Source organism: Callithrix jacchus, chromosome 14 (assembly GCF_049354715.1).
Source record: "Callithrix jacchus isolate 240 chromosome 14, calJac240_pri, whole genome shotgun sequence".
Taxonomy (NCBI): Eukaryota; Metazoa; Chordata; class Mammalia; order Primates; family Cebidae; genus Callithrix; species Callithrix jacchus.
Window position 1 is genome coordinate 89,146,079 of NC_133515.1, and position 18,115 is coordinate 89,164,193.

General features: G+C 40.2%; 1 protein-coding gene across 10 annotated transcripts in view; it reads left to right on the top strand.

Annotated features, from left to right (window-relative positions):
- Positions 1-18,115, top strand: part of HADHB (hydroxyacyl-CoA dehydrogenase trifunctional multienzyme complex subunit beta) — a 40,413-nt gene extending 22,298 nt beyond the window's left edge. For 7 of the 10 annotated variants that reach the window (XM_054245122.2, XM_078349721.1, XM_054245121.2 and 4 more), the window contains 11 exons: positions 1,740-1,839; positions 5,084-5,171; positions 6,895-7,082; positions 7,414-7,594; positions 8,615-8,736; positions 11,411-11,490; positions 11,577-11,624; positions 12,479-12,566; positions 12,958-13,032; positions 13,584-13,748; positions 17,564-18,115. In XM_054245122.2, the coding sequence (XP_054101097.1) occupies positions 1,740-1,839; positions 5,084-5,171; positions 6,895-7,082; positions 7,414-7,594; positions 8,615-8,736; positions 11,411-11,490; positions 11,577-11,624; positions 12,479-12,566; positions 12,958-13,032; positions 13,584-13,748; positions 17,564-17,599 (1,171 nt within the window). In that variant the 3' untranslated portion in view covers positions 17,600-18,115. The remainder of the gene's footprint in view (positions 1-1,739; positions 1,840-5,083; positions 5,172-6,894; positions 7,083-7,413; positions 7,595-8,614; positions 8,737-11,410; positions 11,491-11,576; positions 11,625-12,478; positions 12,567-12,957; positions 13,033-13,583; positions 13,749-17,563) is intronic. The other 3 variants (XM_078349718.1, XM_035272965.3, XM_078349723.1) reach the window with 1 other exon arrangement.

Here is an 18,115-nt window from a genome sequence, read left to right on the forward strand (position 1 = left end):
GTGTGCCTTTTGTTTTTTATTATAATACTGGTTTTTGACGTATAATTTGCATGCAATAATGCACAGATTTTAACTGTGTAGTTTGATGAGTTTTCATAAATGTGTATACCTCATGTTCCTGTTTTTGAACCATTGTCTTTATTCTTCTTCTTCTTCAAGACAGTTTCCCTCTTGTTGCCAGGCTGGAATACAATGGCACGATCTCAGCTCACTGCAGCCTTCACCTTCTGGGTTCAAGTGATTCTCCTGCCTTAGCCTCCCAAGTAGCTGGGATTACAGGCACACACCAGCACACCCGGCTAATTTTTTTTTAGTAGCGATGGAGTTTCACCATGTTAGCCAGGCTGGTCTCGAACTCCTGACCTCAAGTGATCCCCCCACACCTTGGCCTCCCAAAGTACTGGGATTATAGGCATGAGCCACTGTGCCCAGCTGTATGGTCCCATTTGTCTTTGAGTGCTTCCTTACTTTTGGCACAAAAAAGGTGGAGATTCACTTTGTACTTTCCTTGGGACCTGGTATCAGTCATTTCTTAAAAAACCTTTTGTCTCTTTAATGGAGAATGGCATTTAGAAACCAAGTCTGGGGCCAGGCATGGTGGCTCGTGCCGGTACTTCCAGCACTTGGGAAAGCCAAGGCGGGTGGATCACTTGTGGTCAGGAATTCGAGACCAGCCTGGCTAACATGGTGAAACCCTTTTTTTTTTTTTTTTTTTTTTTTTTTTGAGACGGAGTTTCGCTCTTGCTACCCAGGCTGGAGTGCAATGGCGCAATCTCGGCTCACCGCTACCTCCGCCTCCTGGGTTCAGGCAATTCTCCTGCCTCAGCCTCCCGAGTAGCTGGGATTACAGGCATGTGCCACCATGCCCAGCTAATTTTTTTGTATTTTTAGTAGAGACGGGGTTTCACCATGTTGACCAGGATGGTCTCGATCTCATGACCTCGTGATCCACCCGCCTCGGCCTCCCAAAGTGCTGGGATTACAGGAGTGAGCCACCGCGCCTGGCCCGAAACCCTGTCTTGACTAAAAATACAAAAATTAGCCAGGTGTCTTGGTGGGCACTTGTAATTCCAACTACTTGGGAGGCTGAGGCAGGAGAATCACTTAAACCCAGGAGGTGGAGGTTGCAGTGAGCCAATGTCGCGCCACTACACTCCAGCCTGGGTGACAGAGCAAGACTCTATCTCAAAAAAAAAGGAACCAAGTCTGGGTTCAAGGAGTGCTCCTTCCTACTGGAGTGTTATTATGTCTAGTTTCTATCCATGGGCACAACTAGAATATATATATTATTTCAATCATTTGTTCATATTGATATTTCAAACTAAAATTTAATATAGCTGGGACTTACTGTTTTTAATTTTTTTTAATAGTCTGAGGGGAGACTTTACTTCATCTCTTTGAATATTTGTTTCTTTTTTGTTTCTTTTTTACTGAAAACTTTGGTTCCTACTAATTAAACCCATTAATTTATGGGTTTCTTATCTATTTTATCCTATTCCAAATTATTTTTTATTCTTCTCTAACTTCTCATTACCAGTTGAGCATCAAATGTTGACTTTTAAATCACTCATTCATTTCTTCTTTGAGAAGGTGCCACATGCTTGTCAAATTAAAGATACAGTCTCTCTCTTTTTAAATTCAAGGCTAACCTTTTTCAAGAAGCGCGGTGTTTTATGTGATGACCTTTGGTGCTGCCTTGATGTGTGAAATGTATCTTTGCTTTGGGTTTCTACTTCCAGGGGTTTGTTGCATCGGACCAGTGTCCCCAAGGAAGTAACTGATTATATCATCTTTGGCACAGTTATTCAGGAAGTGAAAACAAGCAATGTGGCTAGAGAGGTAGGTAAAACAAACTTTATGTTGTTTAAAGAGAAATAGGAGAATCACACTGAATTTCAACTAATAGAAGTTACTTTTTAAAAGCCTTTAAAATCTATTCAGTTACATTTAACCTAAAATGTGATTTTACAGCTTGAGTAATATGTTACTTAATATGTAAAAGAATTATAATATAAATCAAATGACATACACTATATTAGTTTATATTCATACTTTACTGTAAATCAGATTGTTTGACATTGTTTCTTGTGTTAGGAAAACAGAGATCAGCAAAGTGTGGCTGATAGTATTTTTAGTAATGTTAGGTATCATGGCTTCCAATTAATTTGAAATTTCAGCGTTTTGCAGAGAACTAATTTCATGACTTGGTTTTTGTTAGCTCGAATTAGCCTTGCTTACTCATTTGTTCCCATCGACTAGATGGCATGTAAGGCAGTTTGTTTTTTTTTAACTATTTCACAGGAGTTTACTTTTGCCCTAGTTGGCATAGCTCCATGTAGTGTGATTGGGCAACCAGGATAACGATAGGCCTTGGAACTTCTGGGATGTGTCCTACAGGCGTTTCACAGTAAAGAGTCCAAACATGTCTTCTGGGCTTTGTTTCAATTTAAAAGTGATTGTTTGGATGAAGTTGGCACCAAAAGCACGTTTCAGTGTACTCAGCATTTTCTCTAGTTCTGGTCTTTGCTTATTATGTTGCTGAGTTCAGTATAGTTGTGAGCGTAATAACTTCTATCACTATCGACTGACAGACAAGGGCAAATGAGCAGGACTGAAAGTGCTTGTTTGGCTCCACCTCTGAACCTGTCAGAAATGTTAACACTGCTGAAGGCCTGGCATGACTGAAGTCCACCAAGATCAACAGGGTGCTGCTGAGAGACAGGAAGAAATTAACAACAGGAAGAGATTTTATTTCCCCTCTGAAATTTTTTGGTTTTCCCTGAACCTTGACATTTCTGAATGTTTCAAATATGACAATTTCATGGGTACATCAAGGTGTTCAATACATTTTCAACTTTTTATATTCTGAAAATAATATGGAACAGCCCTTAAAATGTAAATAGTAAATTATTTTGCTGTTTTCTTCTCTTGCTCAGCTTTTCATCCCACCCTTTCTTCCTTCTCCTCCACCTCAAAATAATAGATAAATAAAAACAAATGTTTCCATTTTCTCTGTAACTCAGTCCTTTTGTCTCTAAAACTAAAGCTATAATGTTTTTCTCTGATTTTTTTTTTCCTGGAAATTTAACATCCATATGCAGAACTCAGCTATTGATTGACAGGAGGTAGATTCCCTCTGCCTGCTCTATACTAATACCAGTTATGTTGTGTTCCAGGTAATTTTTGCAGTGTCTGCAGGGAAAGAGTGGGTTGAGAGGATACATTATGAGAATGTCAGTTTAAAGCTTATTGTAATCTAAAAGCATTTCCGGCCAAATAATTTTTTAGGCCCTGTTACCTGTATTAATAATGTTAATATGCAGTCCTAAAGGCTTCTGGTGTTCCCAGGAACCTGACTTTATTGAAAGGTTCAGCATATTTCCCTGTTCTCCAACTTAGAGGCATATTCTTCCTTTTCCCTTAGTGCCCTGAGAGCAATTCAAACTTTCAATAGAAGTGTGTGGACAAGGGTCACCAATAGCCACATCTATTTAAAGCTCTCTCAATCCTGAGAGTCATCTAGGGCCAAGGGCAACACATATTAGAAAGGCTCTTGTGAGAATCGAGCCATTGCAACCTAAATGCCCCTCACACTTGTCCCACTGCAGAGCTCTCCTCTCCTGCCCCCTGAGATATTTGTGCCTCTCTTCCTTTTGGATTGGTTTACATTAAGAGGCTGATGCGTGGGTGCCTGGCAGAAGTTCTCAACAAAGCAGCGTTGGGCATTTAGAATCAGGCCTAATTCTAAATGCCTGGAAAGACCAGAATGAGGTCATGTTGCAGGTACATCACTGTAACACATTTCTGTTTCTATAGATTATGGTAAATATCATAAAAGGAATAGAAGTATAAAGGTAAAAGTCAATTAAGAGACATTAAATCTCTAATTGAGACTTTGGAAGCATTTATTTTACTAAATAATAGGAGAGTTTGCATTCTGAGGAAAATAGTTTCAGGAAAAGACCAATAAAAATGAACTCCTTATAATGGGATCCAGTATTTCATAGTAAATAATGTGTGGGTGTGTATGTGGGTGGGGGAGAATCTGGAAGCTTAATTTCTAAAGTAAAACTTTAATACTATAAAAATAAGTATTTTATAATGCACCTATGAATTAATTATTTACAGAAACAAAAATAGAATCAGACACTGATTGGTTTTTGGCAGCATAATTTCCCCCAATAAATAGTATAATAAAATTATAGATGTCCTCATTTCATGTTTCACTTTCACTGTGCTATCATAATAGAGGCCATCTTTACAAAATAAATAACATCAATTTTCCTTAAAGCCTTTCAGATGACAAATTATTCTCTTTGTATCACCTGTTATGCCATCATCCTGGCCAGTTGTTAACTGGTCTGACCCTTATTTGTTCACAGGCTCACTTGTAACTCAGGCTGTTCTCCAGTTTCTTTCATTGAGTTGAGCTTCTGTATAGTTGACACGTTTTCCAGTTCATCTTTGCATTGGGTCTGCAGTGTGCTATCTGAAGTATCAGATAGTCAGTAAGAGAGACTAGCTAGCAGTGAGCAGAAAGATAGGTGTAAAGAAGACAGGATCCTAAGTGGGAACTCTGTTTATGAATCATCAGTTCTTTAGAAATAATTTTTATGTTTGATCACTTTTGCTTTGGTGCTAAGCTTTGTGACTGATCATGAGACCTGGTAACACAGATTGTGAGGACTCCACCCCCTAATATATTTCATCATTCCACCAACTCTCTTTAATAGGTTCCTTTAAGTATATTTGAACATTAAACAAGTTAAAATCAAATTATATATTGATATCCTTGAAGGCCCTGAGCAAAGCATCATAAGAAATTAGGTGAGACAGAGGAGGATTGTAGCCTTGTGTCTGCACTAGAAACCAGCCAGCAGGAATTTTGCAGATGCCTGTCAATTAATGGCAAGATTAAATATTAGTAAACCATTTCTGTGATGGGCTTAATTTTATTTTAAATATTGCTCTGGGGAATTTTAAACTGAAACGCTTTCCAGATGACCATGTTTAGTGTTCAAAGCATCATTTACATGATGCCCTTACCTTATAGTGATCATTTCATTCACTGTCTTTCCTGAAGGCTGCCCTTGGAGCTGGCTTCTCTGACAAGACTCCTGCTCACACTGTCACCATGGCTTGTATCTCTGCCAACCAAGCCATGACCACAGGTATGTTTAAATGAAAGCAGATGATATAGGTTAATTTTCCTCCTTTGTCTTTTACATTTCAAAATGTACCTTTTTTTTTTTTTTAAACACAATCTCACTCTGTCACTCAGGCTGGAGTGCAGTAGCACCATTGTAGTTCAAACTCCTGAGCTCAAGGGATTCTCCTGCCTTAGCATCCCAAGTAGCTGGGACTACAGGCACTCTACCACATCTGGCTAATTTTAAAACTTTTTGTGGAGACAGTATCTTGCCATGTTGCCCAGGCTGGTCTTAAACTTCTGGCCTCAAGTGATCGTTCTACCTCAACCTCCAAAGTGCTGGGATTACAGGCATGAGCCTCTATGCTTGTGTTGTTTTTTTGTTTTGTTTTTCGAGACGGAGTTTTGCTCTTGTTACGCAGGCTGGAGTGCAATGGCGCAATCTCGGCTCACCGCAACCTCCACCTCCTGGGTTCAGGCAATTCTCCTGCCTCTCAGCCTCCTGAGTAGCTGGGATCACAGGCACGCGCCACCATGCCCAGCTAATTTTTTGTATTTTTTTAGTAGAGACGGGATTTCACCATATTGACCAGGATGGTCTCGATCTCTTGACTTCGTGATCCACCCGCCCCGGCCTCCCAAAGTGCTGGGATTACAGGCTTGAGCCACCGCCTGTTTTTTTTTTTTTCTAAGTAAGATCAGGCCTGTTTTTTTTGTTGTTTGTTTGTTTGTTTGTTTGAAGTAAGATCAGGTTTAAAATTTGGGGGTTCTGACCATAGTTAACTTCTTTTTTTGCTCTCCACACCTGAGAGACATTGCCATTGGTGTGGTTCGTCCCTGAGGAATGTGGCTGGCTGTAGCAGGGATTATTATCTGCAGGAGTATATCTCTAGGAAAGTACTTCAAAATCTGCGGCATGAATAAACAGTTTACAAACCTGCCAGGCTTGCAACCTGGGTGGTTCAGATACATTTTCCCACAAAGTTATGGTCTTCCTTCCTTCACCATTACCATACTTGTAAATCATTGCTTTAGATGGCACAGCTCTTTCCGTCACTTTCTCCCCCACATCCTTGGCATTTTTATAAATCACTGAAAATTCTCCTAACAAACTTTAGCAAAATTGTGGGATGTTTTGTAGCATCAGCCCTTAATGTGAAGAGATAGGAGCCCTGAAAGATTTAGTAATCATGTGCTTATCTAATAACATCAAGGCCCGGGTGGGCAGCCTACCTCATATGTGGCAGGGAGTGATGCCCATGACTGGGGGCATTCGCCACTCTAGGCAGCATGTGACCAACTCCCCGTTAGAGAAACCAAATACTGGCCAGTGGCCATAAGGAGAGAGGGGGCCTGCCTTACATTTCAACAGCTGGAATCTCTCTGCTTTGTAGCAGAAGTTAACATTCTCTTTATAGGATAAAAATCTTTTTAAAACTAAAGCTTGGAGCATATAAATATGCAAGATGTTCTGGCTTGGAATATGATTTGAGAGTTGGTCCAGTGGATATTTCCAGAAGTGGATGTCCATATGTCAGGAATGAAACTTTTCTCCTCTAATGTGCTGAAGTGTTTTTAGTCATTTAAAAAAATTATCTTAATTCTTCTGAACAGCTGAAAACTTTAATAATTACAGATGTTGTACAAAGCTGATAACTGTTACTCAGCTTTTTAATCAAGAAGCTTACATTGGAATGGTATGTTACTATAAACGATATTCATCAAGTATAACCTGTGCCCTCTAGGTGTTGGCTTGATTGCTTCTGGCCAGTGTGATGTGGTCGTGGCAGGTGGCGTCGAGTTGATGTCCGACGTTCCTATTCGTCACTCAAGGAAAATGAGAAAACTGATGCTTGATCTCAATAAGGCCAAATCTGTGGGCCAGCGACTGTCTTTAATCTCTAAATTCCGATTGAATTTCCTAGCACCTGAGGTAAGGCTTGCATTTGCAGGGCATCCACTGCAGAGATTTAGAATTACGTATGGCAGTGTGGACTCTGCTATGCTCTAATAGGTATAGATTCTATAGTTACAGGGTGGGGTTATTTGGTCAAGATGAAAAAAAGATGGTGGTTAGAAAACTTTCATTTGTGAGCCCTCTTTAGAGATCCTCTGCTCACAAAGAGCTTCCCTTGTCTTGGTCTTGATTGATTGACAGTAAACAAATGGATTTTAACTTTTCCAAATAACAGAACAATCCTAGGTGTTGGAATAACAGGACACTGTTAACAGTGTCCCTGCTCCTCGGATATCTCCCTTCCCAGCTCCCTGCAGTTGCTGAGTTCTCCACCAGTGAGACCATGGGCCACTCTGCAGACCGACTGGCCGCTGCCTTTGCTGTTTCTCGGCTGGAGCAGGATGAATATGCACTGCGCTCTCACAGTCTGGCCAAGAAGGCACAGGATGAAGGACTCCTTTCTGATGTTGTACCCTTCAAAGTACCAGGTAAAATTAAATGCTTCGTGACACTTACTAGGGAGTTCTGAGTTGCCTGAATTGCTCCTAAAACTCAAAAAAATCCCAACGGATTTTTCATAAGTATGTTTGGTTTCTAAAATATTCAGTCTTTATTCTTAAACATGGACTCAAATTTTGATTTATGTTGTAACAATAGGTAAACATTTTTTTAAAATTTCTATAAGAGTGTCCTTTTAAGGGCTGAGCACTATGACTCATGCCTGTAATCTCAGCACTTTGGGAGGCTGGGCAGGAGGATCACTTGAGGCCAGGAGTTTAAGACCAGCCTGGTCAACAGAATGAGACTTCATCTTTAATTTTAAAAAAAAGAAAGAGGGCCGGGCACGGTGGCTCAAGCCTGTAATCCCAGCACTTTGGGAGGCCGAGGTGGGTGGATCACAAGGTCAACAGATGGAGACCATCCTGGTCAACATGGTGAAACCCCATCTCTACTAAAAATACAAAAAATTAGCTGGGCATGGTGGCGCATGCCTGTAATCCCAGCTACTCAGGAGGCTGAGGCAGGAGAATTGCCTGAACCCAGGAGGCAGAGGTTGCGGAGAGCCAAGATTGCGCCATTGCACTCCAGCCTGGGTAACAAGAACGAAACTCCGTCTCAAAAAAAAAAAAAAAAGAAAGAAAGAAAAATAATTTCCTTTTAGATCTTGCTGACATATTTTAGTTCTTATATACATGCCTGTTTTTAAAATTCCTGAATCGTTTGACCCTATATAGAATAGCCAACAGTGAATGAATGTCTTAAGAAAATAGGATGTCCTATTTTTAGTAAAGCATTTAGATGATTTCCCAAATGCCTTTTAAGAGTTTAGTTTAAAATTTGGTGATACATGGTAACTATAAACACTTTCCTTCTAGTGAATAGGTAAGGTTTATATTTCATTTGTTTTTGTAATTTTTAAAGCATATTTCTCTGGAGAAGATATATAAACTAGATATAGAAGACGTCTAGTTCCATAGAGTTTTTAAAAAATCCTTTTTTTTCTATAGGAAAAGATACAGTTACCAAAGATAATGGCATCCGACCTTCCTCACTGGAGCAGATGGCCAAACTAAAACCTGCATTCATCAGGCCCTACGGGACAGTGACAGCCGCAAATTCTTCTTTCTTGGTAACTGTTGATGCTATTTGTGTTTAGTGGTGACTCTTCTATTTCTGTACTCTCCATAGAAAAACCTAAAATAAATTTTTTTGTGTATATTATGAATAGACAGTTAAAAACATAGTTATGTTAAAATAGAGCCATTAAGAAAAAATAGACTCCATTTAATAGTCTTAATTTTAAGACTAAGTTTTAAGGCCTAAGAAGTCACCTAATCCAGCCACCATTCTGCTACAAAAGCACTTCTCTTCGGGCACTTAAAAAACTTTTATGGCCTATGGTGGGCCCTGGAAATGAAAAGAATAGACAATTGCAGTATAGTGAGATGCTGTGATGACTGTAAACATAGGCTAGTGGAGAAAATAGGGAACCCCTGACCCAGATGCGGGATAGTCAGAGTCTTGTTGGAAGAGCAGCAAATCTTGAAGGAAGAGTAAAAGCCAGTTTAAGAAGGCTTTTAACAGGCATTCTGGACAAAGACAACAGCAAATGCAAAATCAAGGAAGTACAAGGGCAAGGGCTTCTTTGGGAAAAATGTAGGTTGGAGCATAAGGTATGAACTGGGAAGTCATAGAAGACAAGGAAAAGTAGGCAGAAAGAGTAACAGGATACTTCTTCCAGCTCTGATTATTAGAAAACTGCTTCACACTGACCCCAACATTATTTTCTTGTAAGCATCATGAAACAAATTACCCATTTTTTTTTTTTTGGAGACGGAGTTTTGCTCTTGTTACCCAGGCTGGAGTGCAATGGCGCCATCTTGGCTCACCGCAACCTCTGCCTCCTAGGATCAGGCAATTCTCCTGCCTCAGCCTCCTGAGTAGCTGGGATTACAGGCACGTGCCACCGTGCCCAGCTAATTTTTTGCATTTTTAGTAGAGACGGGGTTTCACCACGTTGACCAGGATGGTCTTGATCTCTTGACCTCGTGATCCACCCGCCTCGGCCTCTGAAAGTGCTGGGATTACAGGCTTGAGCCACCGCGCCCGGCTCCATTTTTTTTTAAACTTATCCATATGTGGCTTCACATTCTTCTTTGCTTTTCTGACTCCTCCTCAATTAAACATCATTATTGATTCTCATGCTGCTTATAAGATGTGATTTCTCGTCTCTTACCACCTTGGCTATAGGCTTCTGGATATAGGCCATCTGGCAAAGTTTCTTTTACAATATAACTCTCCCACCTGGCCATAAACATAGGCAGGTGTGTGACATATTCGCCCACGGTAAGTGACTAATTAATGCCTGCTCTTGATAGGCTAGGGGAGTGGTACCTGGAGTAGTTCCAACAGGATGGAACACCACCCAGTTAAGCCCAGGTAGGGAAGGGCTGGTTCGATTGGTCATTTGCAAAACCAAATTGGATGATAGGGCTGTGTGGCGTGGACTACACATGCCAGATCTGAATCCTTTTGATTACTTCTGGGGTATGCTAAAGGCCCAGGTTTATTCAGCAAGAATCAGAACACAAATCATCAGAGGTGACACGTCACAATACACGGCTTTTGGGGACTGCATTAGTGCACCACATTCATTGCAGTTTTCCACAGCACATTGAACCTGTTGTAAATGTAATGTCTGTAAACCGTTTATTCCGTACAGTCACCTGTGTCTCCAGATTTTATGGACACCCTGTTGGTGGCTACATAGTCTCTTCAGGGTTGCTGAGTTATAAAAATATGACAGGATGTGGTAGAAGTTATTTTGATTTTACAAATTATGAAGAATAGTTTCCTTTTCTTTGGAATTCTGGACTTTTGAGGAGAGCTTTTCTTTTTTGAAGTATGATAAAGGACTTTTTTTTCGGTAGTACTTCCTTGTCCACCAGCTTCTCAGTTGTTATTTGGGAAGAAATGTATGGGGCGTATCCAAAGAGGGAAGATTGTGGTTTTAATGTTCTCAGCTGACTCTCCCATTGGTTTCATTGGTTTGGTCATTACAAAGTATATAAGTAGAATAAAATGACCTGTAAGCCATGGGCAGAAAGCAGCTGAAAAACAGTCCAGAAAATGTAAAAATAAATAAGAGATATGTTTATTTTGGTTCATATTTTGTTCCAAAAGCCAAAAACTTTGGCTTATATAAGTGTTTATTATGAACATTTCTTTTTTTTTTTTTTCTTTTTTTCTTTTTTTTTTTTTTGAGACGGAGTCTCGCTCTGTCGCCCAGGCTGGAGTGCAGTGGTGCAATCTCAGCTCACTGCAACCTCCACATCCAGATTCAAACAAGTCTCCTGCCTCAGCCTCCCTGGTAGCTAGGACTACAGGCACCACACCCAGATAATTTTTTGTATTTTTAGTAGAGATGGTGTTTCACCATTTTAGCCAGGATGGTCTCGATCTCATGATCTCCTGATCAGCCTGCCTTGGCCTCCCAAAGTGTGTGAGCCACCATGCTGGGCCATGAGCATTTATTTCTAAAGTCACCTCTTGCATCGATTCATTTTGATAATTACGATACTATTGAACAGCCTCCTCTACCCTCATCCTCCAAAAATGAGTCGGTTTGTGTGTGTTTGAAAAATGATTTAATCATGGCTACAGTGAAGTTTAAGTGGTGTTCTACAGAATCTCTGTATAAGTCTAATGAGTTAGTAGAGTCAGTTACAGAATATATAAGATGGCTGGAGAAAGACCTCCAGACAGGCTGAAGAATTTTAATATTGTGCTGGTTCACATTTCAGACTGATGGCGCATCTGCAATGTTGATTATGGCAGAGGAAAAGGCTCTGGCCATGGGTTATAAGCCGAAGGCATATTTGAGGTACAGTAAATGTTCAAACGAATCATCTCTGATTTCTTTATTACCAGAGCTCACCTGTCTATTTTTTTATCCTATTTTTTTTTAAGGGATTTTATATATGTGTCTCAGGATCCAAAAGATCAACTATTACTTGGGTAGGTAGCAGTTTGTATCCTTGGACCATAATTACAAGTATTTGATAGCCCACATTTTATTATACTGGTTAATAAATGGCTAACACTGGTCTATTATTTGTTTATTTATTACACTGGTTTGAGAGTATATTAAGCCCTGAGTTCATAATTGGTTTATGTGGTGTTTTTTGTTGTTTTTTTTAATAATAATCCTTTCCATTGATACATTATTTTATAGTTTCAGATTATTTTCCGTTTTTTCCTATAAGTTTTACATATATATGTCTGTGTGTGTGTGTGCACGCGTGTGCATGCACACGCGCGCACGTATATATATATATAATATACAACTTGTATTCTTTTCCATTAAGATATCATGGACATTTTTTCATATGGCTACACACCCTGCTACACAATCTTCCTAACAGCATTTTATAAAAGCCTCCCAATGTTGAGACTCTCTCCCACTCCCTCACAAGGCTGTAGCCTCACTGGCCTCCACTGTGACCTTCACATCAATCAAGCCCTTTCCCTTTCATTGCTGCAACTCTGTGAACTCTTTTCTTCTAGTTCTTCATGGTATTAGCTTGTCCTTATCCCTCATTGTTTATTTATTAATAACATGAAGAACTAGAAGAACTCTCTTGTCCTTACCCCTCATTATTTATTTATTTATTCTCTGACTCTACAATATAATAAGGGTAGAGGGCACGTCTGTCCAGTTCACTATTGTATCTTTAACATTTAATTAGTACAGGAAAATCAAAGAATGAGTGAAAAGACATTAGAGTACCTATGTAAAACTCAGTTTGGGGAACATAATGGAGCTTTTTCAAAATTAAATTTTTAAGATATTATTTATTTTTTCTTTTCAGACCAACATATGCTACTCCAAAAGTTCTAGAAAAGGCAGGATTAACCATGAATGATATTGATGCTTTTGAATTTCACGAAGCTTTCTCAGTAAGTCATTTGAAAGGCACATTGAAAGTACTGTTGTAATAAAAAATGTCACCCATATTTGTGAGAGAGAGCAGGGCATGGTTTATAATGTGAATAAAGCAGAAATGGACCTGTATGTTTTAAGTACTTACTCACATTGCTGGGAGGGGCCCAAGGGGAGGGAAGCAAGGACTACACATACAGTATAGGAGAACATACCTTCTGAGGCTCTTAGAGGTCCTTCCAAAGAACCAAATTGTTTCGTTAGGAAATTGCCACTGAAAACTGATTCATGGATTTGTTCAACTTTAAACCATACCTACAAATTGTTACATTTTCACAAACCATACCCATAAGAAAGCTCAGAGGAACATGAATAACAAGGTTCTTAATCAGTTATTTTCTCTTCTAGGGTCAGATTTTGGCAAATTTTAAAGCCATGGATTCTGATTGGTTTGCACAAAACTACATGGGTAGAAAAACCAAGGTGAGTTTCCAATTTTAAAAAATGCTTGAATTTCCAAAGCACATTAATAATTGGATCTTAGTTACCTGCTGTTAAGAATATGAAGGGAAAGCTGCTCTTTCTTTTGAAGGATTTTGTGTTTCATTAAATATATTTATTTCTCAGTTTAAAAGTAGAAATTCTTTTTTTTTTTTTTTTTTTTAAAGATGGGGTTTCACCATGTTGGTCGGGCTGGTCTTGAACTCCTGATCTCAGGTAATCCACCCGCCTTGGCCTCCAAAGTGCTTGGATTACAGGCATGAGCCACCACGCCCGGCCAAAAGTAGAAATTCTTTAGCAAAATAAAATTCTGTGTTGTATTTTGTTCCTTGCTTTCTGACATGAGATGAAAAATAAATGAACTCCTGACTTTTAATCTTGACCTAGACTTACTTTCTTTGCAGTAAAATTATTTGTAATGTCTGATGTTAGGTATTTTCCTCTATCTCTCTTACTTCATAGTACTAAGAGTCTGGCTTAATTCTGATCTTAAGTAAAACTTATCTTTACATTTGTGTCTTTGTGGGAGCCAGGTTGGATTGCCTCCTTTGGAGAAGTTTAATAACTGGGGTGGATCTCTGTCCCTGGGACACCCATTTGGAGCCACTGGCTGCAGGTTGGTCATGGCAGCTGCCAACAGATTACGGAAGGAAGGAGGCCAGTATGGCTTAGTGGCTGCCTGTGCAGCTGGAGGGCAGGTACGTTACAGTGTGTCATAGGACTCTCCAGAGAGTCATTTTCTTGGAATGACTAGAATGTTTGATTTAATGTGAAACCTTTTTAAAGCAATCAATATTTTTGATGATCTTGGGGGTGGGGAGTGGGGAAAGATAACTTTAATAATCATAATACTTTGTTTTTTGATTTGGGGATTTTTTTTTTTGAGACAGAGTCTTGCTCTGTCACCCAGGCTAGAATGCAGTGGTGCAATCTCAGCTCATTGCAATCCACTTCCCAGATTCAGGTGATTCTCGTACCTCAGTCTCCTGAATAGTTGAGATTACAGGCATGTACCACCACGCCTGGTTAAGTTTTGTATTTTTAGTAGAGACAGGGTTTTGCCATGTTGGCCAGGTTGGTCTCGAATTCCTGACCTCAAGTGATCCACCTGCCTTGGCTTCCCAAAGTGGTGGGGTTACAGGCATGAGCCACCATACCCTGCCATGATTCTGATAATTCTTTGGAAGGAAACTGCTGTTTAAACCCAAGCTTTTTTTCCCTAATATAATGTTTAACATCTTGATATATTTTCTTCTTTAATAATAAACTTTTATTTATCTAGTCACCGTAAGATTTTATAAGATCTCTCCAAGAGAGAAACTATCTTTCTAGAGAACTGAATTATACCTTAATTGGGGAATTAATTTACCTCTGGATAACTTACTGCTGTTCAGCTGGGGTACTATGTTGTTGACAGACTTTTTTCCTTTCTACCTCACTTGCACTGCAGACCCAACTTCCTGAATGGTGTAGCATTTCACTCTAGGAATAAAATCCTAAAGGAAGACTGTAGTTTGGTTTTTTGTTTTGAGACAGAGTCTCTCTCTGTCACCCAGATTGGAGTGCAGTGGTGCCATCTCAGCTCACTGCAACCTCTGCCTCCCGGGCTCAAGCGATTCCTGAGTAGCTGGAACTACAGGCGCCTGCCACCAGTTCTGGCTAATCTTTTTTGTTTTTTAAGTAGAGATGGGGTTTCACCATATTGGCTAGGCTGGTCTGAAACTCTTGACCTCAAGTTATCCACCCGCCTCAACCTCCCAAAATGCTGGGATTACAGGCGTGAGCCACCACGCCTGGCCTGTTTTTTTTAATCCCAATGTGAACAAATTTTCTCTTCCTCTAGATTACAGAAACTTTTTGTTCCTGATCAAAAGGAATAAATATTTAAGAGCATAAACAGTCCCGGCGCAGTGGCTCAGGCCTATAATCCCAACACTTAAGAAGGTTGAGGCAGGTGAATCACTTGAGGTCAGGAGTTTCAGACTAGCCTGGCCAATATGGTGAAAACTTGTCTCTACTAAAATTATTTAAAAAATTAGCCTAGCACATGGGCACGCACCAATCCCCGCTACTTGGGAGGCTGAGGGCAGGAAAATCGCTTGAACTCAGGAGGTTGCAGTGAGCTAAGATGACGTCACTGCACTCCAGCCTGGGCGACAGAGAGAGACTCTGTCTCAAAAATAAAATAAAAGCATACATATCTTACATTTCAGAGCCCTTTTTAATGGATTTTCCTCAGAGACTTTGCAGAAATCAAAGGGTCAGTTACCTATCAGTAGGAACATTTTGGACTTTATGATCAGAAATGTTTTCTAATCTGTGTAATTTCATCTACAGAAAACCATGGTCCATTAAGACTAGTGATATCCCTCTCTCTCTCCTTGCCAGGCTTCTACCAGGGAGATAACTTGTGCACATTACACACGAGTATAGGGCGTAATCCACATAGGGATTTGAGCCTGCAGATTTGAGTCTGTGTTCCCTAATTCTTTATCTAACATGTAAAGTATAAATAACACAGTACTGGAAACTTTTATGGATGAACAAGGAATGATACCTAGCACCTTTCTTCTAGAAGTTTGTAGTATAGTGAAGAGAGAAGATAAAATGCGTCTGATAAACTAGGTTAAACTTCACGTTGTTTCCTCAAGAGCCATGTGAGCGGTACCAACATGATTGGAGACAGGGGAGAAATCTATCATGGTGATTCTAGAGCAGGTTTCTCAACTTCGGCACTAACGTTTTGGGCAAAATAATTCGTTGTTGTGGGGGGCTATGCTGTGTGTCATAGGATGTTCAGCATGGCCTCTACCCACCAGATAGCAGTAGCAACAAACTCCTCCCCACCCCTGCCCGGTGTACACACAGTTGGCACCACCAGAAGTATCTCCAGGTGTTGCCAAATCTGATCTAGAGCAAGAAAAAACATGGAGCATGAAAATAGTGTATTTTAAATAAAGCTAGAGAGGGCCCGGAGTGGTGGCTTATGTCTGTAATCCCAGCATTTTGGGAGGCTGAGGCGGATGGGTAGCTTGAACCCAAGAGTTCGAGACCAGCCTGGGCAGCATGGCAAAACCTTATCTCTACCAAAAATACAAAATTAGCCAGATATGATTGCACGCACCTGTGGTCCCAGCTACTGGAAAGACTGAGGCGAGAGGATTGCTTGAGCCCGGGCTGTTGAGGCTACAGTGAGCTGTATTCATACCACTGTACTTTAGCCTGGGTGACAGGGTGAGACCTTGTCTCCAAAACCAAATAAAGAAACTAGAATTTAAAAATAAAATAAGGAAGAGAGGCATAGTCTACCTTATTATGAATTCTTTCAGGACAACCCCCAAGTCCGGTCAAACCCTCCTATCCCTGCTCTTTTTTTCTGCTTGTGCCTTTTCAGTGTATTTAACAGGCTGGGCACAGTGGCTCACACCTGTAATCCCAGCACTTTGGGAGGCCGAGGTGGGCAGATTGCTTGAGCTCAGGAGTTCGAGACCATCCTAGACAACCTGGCAAAACCCATCTGTACTAAACATACAAAAACTAGCTGGATGTGGTGGTGTGTGCCTGTAGTCCCAGCTACTGGGGAGGCTGAGGTGGGAGGATCATCTGAGCCCAGGAGGTTGAGGCTGCAGTGAGCCGTGATCAGGCCACTGCACTCCAGCCTGGGTGACAGAGGGAGACCCTGTCTCAAACAAACAAAAAGCCAAAGTACCTAACAGGTTGTTTAAACTCCAGTGTATACGTGATTGAGAACAAAGACCACTCTTTAAACCCACACGGTGTTCAACTTGGCACTTTAATAGTTTTTTTTACTTTTTTATTTTTTAGAGACAGGGTGTCTAAAAATCCTATGTTAGGATTTAGACTCATCTAAACTAAGGACATAACTAGTACACAGCATTGTGCATACTGCTGGAGAAAAGATACTCTGCTTCTTCCCTTTGTGGTCCCTCAGATCATCTCCTTAACCTACGTAGAATAGTGAACAAGGGACAAGCCCAGGCTTTGGAATCACCTAGACCTGGTTTCAAATCCTGGCCCCGTTACCTTGATAGCTTTGTGATTTGGGTGAGTCACTTAACCTTTCAGAGCCTCAGTTTTCCCCTCTAGAAACCTACTTCTATTGGTATTTGCTGTATCATGTTTATTTTTGTACAGCTAAAAAAGCCCCTGGATTTCTTATTTTAACAGCATCCATTTATAGACCATCGCTAGGAATTAGATTCTGTACTAGACAGCCTGAGGCATATATATGTATATGTATATATGTATGTGTATATATATACACACAAATATAATACTGTATGTTATTTAATGTCCACAAAAGCTCTATGAAGTAGACACTGTGAGCCCCATTTATAGAGGAAATTCAGGTTCAGACTGACTACCAGCCTTCCCAAGATCACACAGTGGTTGAATGGCAGCCAGGATCAAACTTCTCACTGTTCTCTGCTGTCTCTGTACTAGCTGGATTCATCACCATTCGTTGCTCTAATTGGACTTGTTTTCTTTACAGGGCCATGCTATGATAGTGGAGGCTTACCCAAAATAATAGATCCAGACGTAACCTGAAGTTCTGTGCAGCACTCACACTAGGCAGTGCCATTTCAATGCATTACTAAGTGACATGTATAGTTCCTAGCGCCCTTAGGAAAACAATTCTTGTGGCCTTCTGTTAAATACTTTGGACTTAAGCCTTGCCAGTGTTCTGAGCTTTTCAGTAATCACTTTACTGCTCTTTCAGGGATTTCTGAGCCGCCAGAAGCTCACACAGAGATGTGTGGGTGGTTGTGGTCTCTGTTGTCAGTAAAGACTAAATGAGGGTTTGCAATTGGGAAAGAGGTCAGCCGAGATTTGGAAATTGTCTTTGTAATATTTGCAAATTATACTTGTTCCTATCTGTGTACTGAAGATAAGTGTTCTCTATAAAATACAAACCAATGTGCCTAAATTAACTTAACTGTAGAAAAATAATTCAGAATCTAAACATCACTGAAAACTTACAAAAAAATGTTTAGATACATAAACATCATGGTGGTCAACCTTAATAAAGTGGAGAAATATTGGA